General features: G+C 45.1%; 1 protein-coding gene across 2 annotated transcripts; it reads right to left on the bottom strand.

Moving 5' to 3' along the window:
* Positions 1 to 362: 362 nt before the first annotated feature.
* Positions 363 to 3887, bottom strand: LOC308224616 (UDP-N-acetylglucosamine transferase subunit ALG13-like). Of its 2 annotated transcripts, none has more exons than XM_080624743.1 (4): positions 3763 to 3887; positions 3329 to 3497; positions 2962 to 3100; positions 363 to 1239 (listed from the first exon to the last, which is right to left on the bottom strand). In XM_080624743.1, the coding sequence occupies exons 1-4, from the start codon at positions 3841 to 3843 to the stop codon at positions 1128 to 1130; spliced, it is 501 nt and encodes a 166-aa protein (XP_080480869.1). In that variant the 5' UTR covers positions 3844 to 3887; the 3' UTR covers positions 363 to 1127. The 2 variants fall into 2 exon arrangements, with proteins under 2 accessions (XP_080480869.1, XP_080480870.1); XM_080624744.1 differs by lacking the exon at positions 3763 to 3887 and adding an exon at positions 3584 to 3634.
* Positions 3888 to 10990: the final 7103 nt, after the last annotated feature.

Here is a 10990-nt window from a genome sequence, read left to right as displayed (position 1 = left end):
AGCTAAGTGAGCAATAAACTGGAAATAACATCAGCTCCATAAAAATCATGAAGTGCAAAATTCCTCTAATAAAGTGTTGCAGGGAAAACTTTGCAAAAATCACTCTCGCACAACAGTGCAGCACTATTTACTCCTCACATTGATTGGGAACCTGACTCCATGCACATTTAACCTGCTGGTCAAAATGGCACTAGGACATCAGATACACTGATCCAGAAGTTATTTCCTTCGTTTAAGCAACAGCAACCAAAAGAAAACCAACAAAACCCAACCAAGCAAGTACTTGCAGGCAGAGCTGTCAGCACCAGATGCACACTGAAACAGTTCTGGAGATTAGAGACCAAACAGCCTGTGTGAACGTTTTTCAAAGTATTTACTTAAACGAATTGATGGGAGCATCAACACAGTTGACAATTTCAACACTTGAAATGGGGAGCTCCAGTCAGCATCAAACAGGAAACACTGCACTCCACAGAAGTCCAAACCAGGTAATGATGGCATAGCTGTGTGAATGGATCAACTGCATTGCCCAGCCAGTTCCTCTCCTGTGGGCCATGCTGCATTTTGGGTGTAAATCACCCAAAACCAGAGGACAGTTTGGCAGCAGGTTTGCAACTCTTGAGTCTTCCCACCCAGATTTACCACATGCATGCCCCTTTTTCCCTTTGAAGAGGCTTCAATTTATCTGTTTCAATTCTCCATTCAGTGCTTCTGTAAACACATGAGAGCTGAAGACATCTGCTCAGTTGCAGAACATCAAAAAGAACAACTTCCACTAGAACTAGGAAAGTATGGTCAAGAGACAAGGATGTGCATGCCATACTGGTTAAGAAGTAATTTAGCTTGTCCTCCTCATTGCAATCACCAACTCCTGCTGATTTTGTGAGGTAAATATGTGTTTGTCCAAGAAACTTGACAGTTCATACTCCTCTTCCTTGTCGGCACTCTGCTCTTTGTAGCATAGATAACTTTGAACCCGCACTAGACAGGAACCATTTAACGTTGGTTAATGTTAACAGACATTTTTCTTTGAGGGTTTGTCCCAGCTGCTGGACTCTTAAGTATGGCAAACCTCACTAGGAGAGGAATAAAGGTTTAATTCTGTCATTTTTATTCCTCTGTCTTGTTTATTCAATCCCAAAAACTTGATCCAAAAACAAAGCAAACTTTTCTGGCTGTCCAGGAGGAAAAGGTTTCAAAGTTGGTAACTCCATCGACTGCAGTGTGTCCACAAGAGTGCTGTAGAAACAGACCAAAACCCAACATTAAAAAGAAATCCACCCCAGAGGGAAATTTTTTCTCCATACAATTTTCTTTCTATTCATCCATACATAATCCTTTAGCATGGAAGCAAAAAATAAGGATGTGTATTGAAACATACCCCCCCCAAAGCAGTGGGCCCCAGCGCTCACTGCTCACAGGCAGCACTGCTGAGAACACGCTTCAATCTGTCACACACAGCCTCAGCTCTTTACGTTCTCATCTGTGGCTCCAACATTGGGTGACTGAACAAGACCTGAGGATCTTCACCATAAACCATCCCAGGAAACCCATCCCAGCTGAACACATGGCATAGTTCTCCACTTAACACATAGCCAGAAGAACAGCTAAATCAATCTGTTTGCTTGGTTTTGTCAGGCTGCAAATAAAACTCTGATGCCAGGCACTGCTCAACAAAAATTCATTCCTGTCTCCAAAGCTGCCAGAAGCACTGAGATAATAAGGGAAGGGACTTGCCCAACGGAAGTGAGTGACAGGCCTCGTCTTTTCAGAAAGCTCTCCCAAAACATACGAAATCCCATTTGCAGGGTAAAGGAGTAAGATACAGACTAAGGAATGGGAGCTGCACTTCCTCTGCTTTCAACTTAGGGGACATCTGTTATAGAGTGCAATCAATCATAGAGAATCATAAAGAGGAAACAGTAACATATAGTCAAAACGAGATCAAATGAATCTCACAGGAGCTAGGATAAGCAAACAAGAGGAGCTGGTTGTTTTGGTGGTGGTATTTTGGGAGGGGGGTCTGTGTTTTGGCAGTGGTACTTCTCTGGGAGGTTGGCTGCTTGGTGGTTTGTTCTGGGGTTTTGTAGTGTTGTGTTTTAGTCCCCTGAAGTGACAGGCAGCAATCTGTGAAACTCCTTGTCAGAGGATGTGGTGGGTTCAGGAAGTTTGGTTAAAAAGGCAGCCCGAGAAAGTACTTAGGAAACAGAGGTATTGAAAGTTACTAACCAGACAGCATCTGATTTAGGAATCCCCCTCAATCAAAGTACTTAAGAGCACTAGAGGGAAACTAATCCAAGGAAGTACCTTATGCTTGTGCCCTGTTTCTACTTTAGGCTGCACATCTGCATATGGCTACTACAAGGATACTGAACTACATGGAGTCCTGATCCATACCAGTGAGGCCAATTTCATGTTTTATTCTAAATACTCTAACTCCTTTCAACTTGATGATGTCAGTGCATCTCTACAGTCAATTTTAGTGCCCTTTACAAGGCAAATCCAAATAGCAGAATGATGAAATGGGAGTCCTAAGTCTGCAGGGAGCGATTTAGTCCTTAGAGTTCATGGTTACAAACCAATGGTCTGGGTTGTATTGTTTCTGGACTTCCAAAAAGAATCCAACACCTCCTAAGAGCAGAAAAAGAGTGAAGCTATTGGGTGCCTCTAGGACGCTACGTTACTGTTCCAAATTCAGTCACTTCTATTGGCTTTAAACTGCTCTTCTTTCAATCTGACTACATATGCCCTTGAAGAAAAATAAAAGATTAAAAAGGAGCCGTGGTCAAAAGGCTGGATTGTTGGTAAATTGGCACAAATCTGCTGCATAAAATCTACTTTGCAAACAAATGGTTGCTGTGGGGAAGGATGTAGAATTCCCTGCCACATTCTCAGTGCTGTAAGCCAGTGACGATGCTGAACCCTCCCTGTTCAGCTAGGACAGCCATAGCAGCTCCATACCTGCAGTTACAGTAGAGGACATGGCCATCTTTGTGGAGCTGTTTCGCCAGTTCAAGCTGATGGTTGTTCATCAGCTTCTCATTTATTACTACTATTAGTGGTTTTCCTTTTTCTAGAGTCTCCAGACAGCTACCTGCACCTACAGAAGAAACAGAAAGCACACTGAGTTTCTGCCCTGATACGTGAAATATCCCCCTGTTCGCTGTTGTAACACAGGGGACTCCCGACGGTGAACATTTAACCACTCATCTCAGGTGTGGGCATGAACTCACCGCCAGCCCACCCTGAGCTGTTAAAGAGACTTCATCCAACCGACTGCCACTCCTGCCCCGAGGAGGACAGGCTCGGCAAGCAGCCGGGGCTCTACCTGCGTGGCTGATGACCAGGTCCGCCCTGCGCAGGTCCTCGGCCAGAGACTCCTTGTAGCGGAAGGCTTCCACTTCCACGGCCACGTCCGGGCTGCCGAGCAGCGCCGGGTCCAGCGCGCACCGCCCCACCTGCATCACCAGCTTCTCGTAGCCAAGGCTCTGCAGCACCTGCGGCAGAAGGGCGGTGGAATGGCGGGTTGCGTGTACCCACGTCGGGCACCGGGGCCACTGCTACCCTCCCCCGAAGCACAGACCGTGCCTCCTCACGCTCTCCGCCACAGAACGCATCCTCCCCCCAACTCAACCGCTCCTTGTGCCGCGTCAGACAAGCGCTGGCGGGAAGGGGGAGGGCGGGACAGGTCGGAGCGCGCAGGCGCGCGGTTGAAGCGCTGGGGCAGGCCGTGCAGCGGGCAGTGAGGCAGGGCGGGCTCACCTGCAGCGCCGCCGGGGAGCAGGCGGTCGCGATGAGGTCGTCGAAGCTGGTGGTACCCACGGTGACGAAAACAGACTTCATGGCCGGCGGCCGCCCGCGCCGAGCGGATCTGGGAGCGGGGAGCCGCCAGAGGGCGCCGTGCACCGCCCGCTCCGAGCCGCGCTCCCCAAAATGGCGGCCAGGCTGAGGGGGCACAGGGACACGCCCCCTTCTCCGCACGGCCCCGCTGTCTCCGCCCAGCGACCGGGGAACGGGGCGGGGCCGGGATCGAAGTTCTGCGGCTCCTGCTGTGGCAGGAATAGCACGAAAGGGTCGTGGTAATGGAGCACTCAGTCGTGCTTAGGAGGAGATTGGTGTTTCAGGGCTCTTGCCTGAAGCAGTTGAGCAGTGGGTCCTGCAATGGCGGCCCAGGGGTTGACACATCCCCTTGGGCATTGTGCCTCTCAGGGACACACCACTTGTGGTGAGAGCATCGCCTGAGGACTTGTCATAGCGCTGCAGAGCAAAGGTATGGGGATACAAACCTGCCTTCAAATGACTGGAGGCAGGAGAAGATCGTATCAATTTCTGCCAGTGAGTGAGCTCGGGGGGTTCCTCCTTCCACTGATACCACAGGGATTAGTGAAGATGGGAAACAGAAGGGAAAAAGACAGACATAGTTTGAACTCTGCATTCCATGTTTTTGTTAGATATCTTCAATAACTCTGGCTATGTAGGTGCCCTGTGCCCCCCTCCCCTAGAAATGATGCAAACCCATAGAAACTGCTCTCTGCTGACTCTTACTTGATTCCGAGAAGTCAGACATAAAAGTTACGTAGCCTGAGTGGATGAGCCTCTCACAGGAGCTGAGACTGCAACTCAAGGAAAACCCTGGAATCCTTTTCAAATCCTCCTGGTTTCTTTTCCTCACTTTGCCAGTGACCAGTGTTGGGTCCGTGGGGAGGTGCTCATCATCTGTGTCTCCAGCTACAAGGCAGTGCTATGAAAAGCTTTTCGTGGAGGCGATCATGTGCAGAGAATTGAGTGTTCTAAAAACCTTCACTGCAGCAATGTTTAAAAACACTGAAGCTTTTTTTGCCTACTCTCCTTCCCTTGCCCTTCTGAAAGACACATTCTCAGTATCACTGAATACAAGTAGGTTTCTCCTCCTCCCTATTGCCCTTTAAGCACACATCTTTCTGATGCTGTTTCAGGACAGTCTTCCTACCTTCTTAAGAGGTCTGAGGAGAGTGCTCCCTTGAGCAAAGGCATGTCAGCTCCCTGTGGAATGTGATCCTCAGAGCCAAGGGACAGTGAATCAGGCAGGAGCTGAGGCTGGAGGTGAAGGCCATTTCTGAAAAATAAAAATGCTGTTTAAACCACATGAAATCCATTGCAAAGATGAAGTCATCAGTAAATTTATTATCTCAGGTACATTTCCCTTTTGCGATGAAAACCCCGGGGGAAGCGGGAGAGGGACAACATTCTGGGTTCCAAAAGAACCCAAACATTAACTCTGTTAGCACAGTCCTGTCCACTGAAGACTAAGAATAACCTCTTAGCAGTTCCACAAAATGAACTAGCAGGGCTTTGCTATTAATTGCAAGTGTAACACAATGTACAATTCTACAGAAAGAAACTACTCAAGTTAGACATATAAATCTATTTGTTTCCTGAATTAAATTTAATAGATGAGGCTACATCTGTATAATGCTACTGAATGTTCCAAGAAAGATGTAGGAAAGAGGTAGGTATCTTGAGGATAGTGCTGATTGCCATGTTAATGGCTCATGCACAATGCTCATTAGCCCCCCGTTGCTTTCATTTAGCATAATGAGCCACACTGAAATGAATTTATTTTTTTATTAAAGCAAATGGTGCTGAAAGCAGGCATGGCCAGGGGGAGGGTGGTACTTTATCTTGGGAAACAGGCTGTAGAGCAGAACAATATCAGAGTCCTGAGTGCACAGGGTGGCCCTGACCAGCCTCATCCAGCTCTTACTGCTGTCCCTCAGGACAAGGAAGCCGGGACTGAGGGTGACTACAACACAAGTCAGGCGAACGCCTCCCCAACAGAGCACAGCCTGACCCCCACCAGAGAAAAGCAAGCAGAGCAGAGGCAGCAACAGGTCCAGCAGTCCAGTGACCATCAGGCAAACACAAGGTAACATGCTATTTGAATGGTGAATCCAGGAAATCCAAACAGCAATTCAGGAACAGAATTAGCAGCAAGGACACCTACAACTCACCTCTGTCATCCCAGCATAAGATATAGACCTGCTTAAGCAGGTCTGGAGGAGGGCCACAAAGATAGCACCTTCCCTAGGAGGATAGGCTGAGAGAGCTGGGGTTGTTCAGCCTGGGGAAGAGAATGCTCCCAGGAGACCTTAAAGCAGCTTCCAGTGCCTAAAGGGGCCCACAAGAAAAGATGGGGAAGAACTCTTCTATCAGAGTATGATAGGATGAGGGATAATGGTTTTAAACTGAAAGAGGGGAGATTTGGATTAGATACTAAGAATAAATTCTTTACTGTGAGGGTGATGCATTGGCACAGGTTGCCCAGAGAAGCTGTGGCTGCCCCATCCTTGGCAATGTTTAAGACCAGCTTGGACGGGGTTTGGAGCAGCCTGGGCTAGTGGAAGGTGTCCTTGCCCATGGCAGAGGGTTGGAACTGGATGAGCTTTATTAGTGCGGTCAAGATCCTGGCAATTGATGGACAGGAAGTCAAATTTTGGGATGAAAGGAAGGATGATAAATTTTTCAGGTTTATCAGAGATGTGGGTCAGCACATGTGTAAAACTTTGTCATAAAAGGTACAGGATAAAGTAGGTTAAAGCCTACTAAAAAAGTACAGGATAACTAGATGATTGTAATTTATTAAGAGGTAGAATTTAAATATATTGGAGTATTTTTCTGTTTATGTAATTATTTTATAGTAGGTTAATTACAGTTTAGGAAATTACTGCTCATTTGTATCTAAAGCACTGTAAATCACCAAATGCATGCTCTTACTCTGCCAGAATTGAAAAAAAACCCTCACCATCATGATACATCCACACATTGATTCTGCAGTTAGAACAGGAATCTATAGTTCAGATTTCTTAATCAAAAATGTCCACAATTGAGTGAGTGAGTACCTGTCAACAGGGAGTCCTTACACTGAATCCCTTTTCAATCTCCTTGTGGAAGGTGTTATATACAGTGTTGTTTTAAATAAGGGTTAATATAGCTATTCTTACAATACATTGTGTACAGAATCATGTACAACAATCATCAGGTTTTGCATTGATTCTTTTGGGGTTTTTTACGTATCAGTGCTGAATTTCACTTTTACAGGAGCCTGTTTTGCTCATTTGCTTTCTATAATTACGAGAATTCAGAAATTACCAGAATTATTTCTGTGGTAGGGAGCAGGTCTGTATGATTCCAGCTTGGTATATTCCATGTGTCACTGAAAGTCAGTGTCCTCTGCAGGTTGTATTCCCAGCATCATGCTGTGTAGGGACTAGAAGAAAATACTCAAAAGTAACATTGCAGTGACTTAAATTTGCTTTGTTTTGACTGGAGGATGCATCCCATTTGCACATGGAGTTAGGCTTGTCAGGATGATTTCAAAGTAAAGAGAAAAGGGAAAGCCATCCATTACAGGACTCTATCTCATGCTAATTTGTGCCTGCTATTTTCATTAGAAGTTGTGTAGGGTATAATTTTGTTCATGAACACTTAATTCTCTGGTCCATGAGAAGTACAGATCTTTTGCAGCATGAGATACTTGGAGCTGATCCCTTATGGCTTTAAGGCAGTTTGCCTTTGGGGCAAACCTTGTGTGAACATATCCTTGCTTGTGTTGGAGAGTCTCTTTGCCGTGCCAGTTCTTTAACTCCAAGATACGTGTGTGAGATACTATGAGGGGCATTCGAGAAGTATGGTCTCAATCTGACATAATGTAGTCCGAGACACCAGAGAGAGGGCTAAAATGGAATATACATTCTTGTGAGAGATTGCTCCCATCTGTGCTTTATATGGCATAATTTATATTCTAATGTTTTCTTCCCATGACAACATCTGGGCAAGAAACTGAAGATGGCAGGAGTGCAAGCTGGTTTAAGTGAGAAATGATGTATGCCTCCTCCTTTCTCGTTAGCTTCTATTTGAAATGTTTCTGGATGGCTCAGTTTTGAGCACTGTCAGTTTGTATTCAGCTCAGCTTGCCAAAGTTTGTGCTGAAAGCTCCATAGTTATATTATTCAAGAGTGAGAAAATGCAGGAAAATAAACCAGTCAGTTCACATCTTGGTGTCTGAAAACTACGTTCTGCCCTCAGTTTGCTCTTGAACTCTGAAGACTAACTCACAACTGATGCACTAAAACTCTGACGACCCCTGAAATGCACAGGCTGGAGACAAGGTATCACATAAAGAACCATAATGAATCATTAAAACATACACACCAGCAGAAAGGCAGGTAAAGCTCAAAGCCTACAAAGTCTAATTTTCTTTGAATCTGAATCAAAAAGCCAATGACTAGTTAGTTAAACATGCAACCCTGTCTTTCTTTTACTGTGTTATTTTGTGCACAGATTGATTCTCCATTTGGCTTGTGATATAATGGTGCAGTGGCTGACATGAAGCACATGAGAGCTATTAGACTTCTCCACGCTAAATTTACATTAAGCTTCAGTGCTTTTTGTATGTTTATGAATGTGAAAAATGAGTAAAGATAGTCTTGCTTCTATTTCTAGTTGGCTTTATACAAATTTGAACTGAAAAAATGTTCACTTCCTTTCTGTTTGTCATTTAGATGTAGTGCTGTACTTATGAGGAGTATTTCTGCTATAGGGAACTGTGAAAATTAGATGCAGAACATTCTGGGGAATGATTCCTTCATATTATCATGATTCAGAGATGCTTGGTCTGGGAAAATAACAGGAACATTTGTCAGGCAAATTTAAATAGTACACTGAAATATTTCATCACAACATTTCTACATCTTTTGACTTGTCTCTTTGTGGGCTTGTTATTTGTCAGTGAGGATTGTCAGATTGCTTGCAGAAAGGCTCAGACTGACTGGAGACAGTGAAGGGGATGTTAGATCACCTCTTCCTCAGGGCTGACTGGCAAAAGACAGGCGCTGATGCAGCACAGAGGAACTGTGTCCACTGACTAAATATTTTACATTTGAAGTGGAAGGGAGGCTGTGGCTTTGCTAGAATGAGTGTCCATGATCTGACAGCCCTCATGGATTTCTCGGAGTTTTGATAGCATGTCTTGAAGCCCCAGGTTCTGCAACTGATAATCATGATTTTTAAAGCTTCTGAAGAGGAGACTGAGAAAATGACTCACTGAATCTTAAGGCCCTGAAGACTAACACATAAATAACATTTATTATATGTCTGTAACTATAACTATGTATCTTTTTATTACTCCTGTTTTGCTGAATATTCAAACAATGTCATGATTCTTTGAGACGTAACTTCTGGAAGCTCAGAGCTTGCTAATTTATGGAAGTGCTGCTGGCCTTTGTCCTGCCCATGCAGCAGGTCACCTCTAAACTGGGACATAGCATACACTGTGTTTCAATCCTTGTTACAAGGAGTGTGGCTCAACTGGCTCTTGAGCTGGATCTTTACTGATGCGTGATGCCTGTAAGGGTAAAATGCTCACATTAAAGAACCAGAAAATGGGCTTCATATCATGAAATTTCTCAAAGCTGGTAATTTCTAGTAAGTGGCGGGGATATTTGGGAGATTGTAAAGGAAGTCATGTGAAGAATGATTGCAAAACAGGCTGGTATGCAGACATAGGAGGGAGTCTGAGTCTGTCGCTCTGAACACTCGGTCTGGTGATGTCTCCTGGCAACTCCTTTCAGCTCCCCAGGGAACCTCTGCCTGTGACAGTCTGGCACCACTCCTTGTAAAACACATGTCTGTGTAAAACACATGCCACTGTTCCTTGCCCACTGGCCACTAGCAAACACCTGCACAGCAAAGCACTGTATGAATGTCCTGCCATTCCATATTCCTGCATAATCCCTCTGACAACCAAATATATTAAAAATTAATTTTCATCCAGACAAGTCAGACTCCCTGAAATCAAGCTGTGTTCTCTGAAGGCAGCAAATCCTGAGGTGCCTTGCATGCATTTTTACAAGAACTGGCATAAACTTGATGTTTCAGTTATTCTTTTTGATGTGCATTTTTGAAGGAAATACGATATTATACTCAAGTAAACCAACAGCTTTAGAAGCATCACCAGCAGGTCAAGGGAAGGTATTCTCCTGCTCCGCCCTGGTGAGTAAATGCAGTCCTGCATCCAGCTCTGGGGCCCCCATCATAAGGACTTGGAACTGTTGAAGATCATCCAGAGGAGGCCATGGAGATGCTGTGAGGGCTGGAACAGCTCTCCTCTGGAGACACACTGAGGGAGCTGAGCTGGTTCAGCCTGGAGAACAGAAGGCCCCTTAAGGGAAGACCTTATAACATTCTTCCAATACCTAAAGGGGGCCTACAAGAAATGTGGAGAGGGGCTTTTGACAAGGGCAGTTAGTTATAGGTGAAGGGGGAATGGCTTTAACCTTACAGGAAAGATTTAGAGAAGATAACTAGGAAGAAGTTCTTTACTGTGAAGGTTGTATGAACCCGTTCAGGTTGCCCAGAGAAGCCCAGAGACACCTAAGTCAGAGCACTGATCAAGTATGTAGACTAGCTGAATATACCCTACAACTAATGAAAAGCTGCTCTGACTCTGCCTGAGAAGAAAATGGAAGAGCACGGGTGCTGGGCAAACATGATCAGTGGTGTTCATACCAGTAGAGGGCTGCCTGCATACACTGCATCCAGGAGACTGAAGGGTATCAGGAGTGCAGGCTCCTTTCTGCTTGTCTTTTCAGCATAGTATTCGCATCTTTACATTTGCAGTGCCCGTTTTTTCTTCTCCAACTGCCTCTGAAAACCAAAGTGAAATAGTGAAAGCATATGAGATTCATTTCCCAGCCGATGAACACAGACGTGCAGAAGGCCTGAAACATGGAATGATGTTTCATGTGCTGAGCTGCTTGTTTCTAGCAAGCCCTGTTCAGAGGAACCGCACTGTCTGCATCATGCCTTTGCAGCAGCAGTAGGGATGCTAATAGCAGTGACAAAGTTGTGATTAATTTCTCTCTCCTTTTTGTTTGTATTAATAAGATGCAAGCTTATTATTTACAGTCTACTTTCCATTAGACTTTAGAGCTTGATGTAGCCACTAGATACA

The sequence above is a fragment of the Psittacula echo genome (genome assembly GCF_963264785.1).
Source record: "Psittacula echo genome assembly, chromosome: 8".
Lineage (NCBI taxonomy): Eukaryota > Metazoa > Chordata > Aves > Psittaciformes > Psittacidae > Psittacula > Psittacula echo.
This window is presented reverse-complemented; position numbering and strand designations above follow the sequence as displayed.

Bases quoted from the DNA above. Each gene is read 5' to 3' on its own strand.
- LOC308224616 (XM_080624743.1), bottom strand. From the start codon at position 3,843: ATGAAGTCTGTTTTCGTCACCGTGGGTACCACCAGCTTCGACGACCTC. The intron at 3,498-3,762 runs GTGAGCCCGCCC...CTTCTGCCGCAG, and splicing joins GCTCCCCGGCGGCGCTGCAG to GTGCTGCAGAGCCTTGGCTA. The intron at 3,101-3,328 runs GTAGAGCCCCGG...TTTCTTCTGTAG, and splicing joins CCTGGTCATCAGCCACGCAG to GTGCAGGTAGCTGTCTGGAG.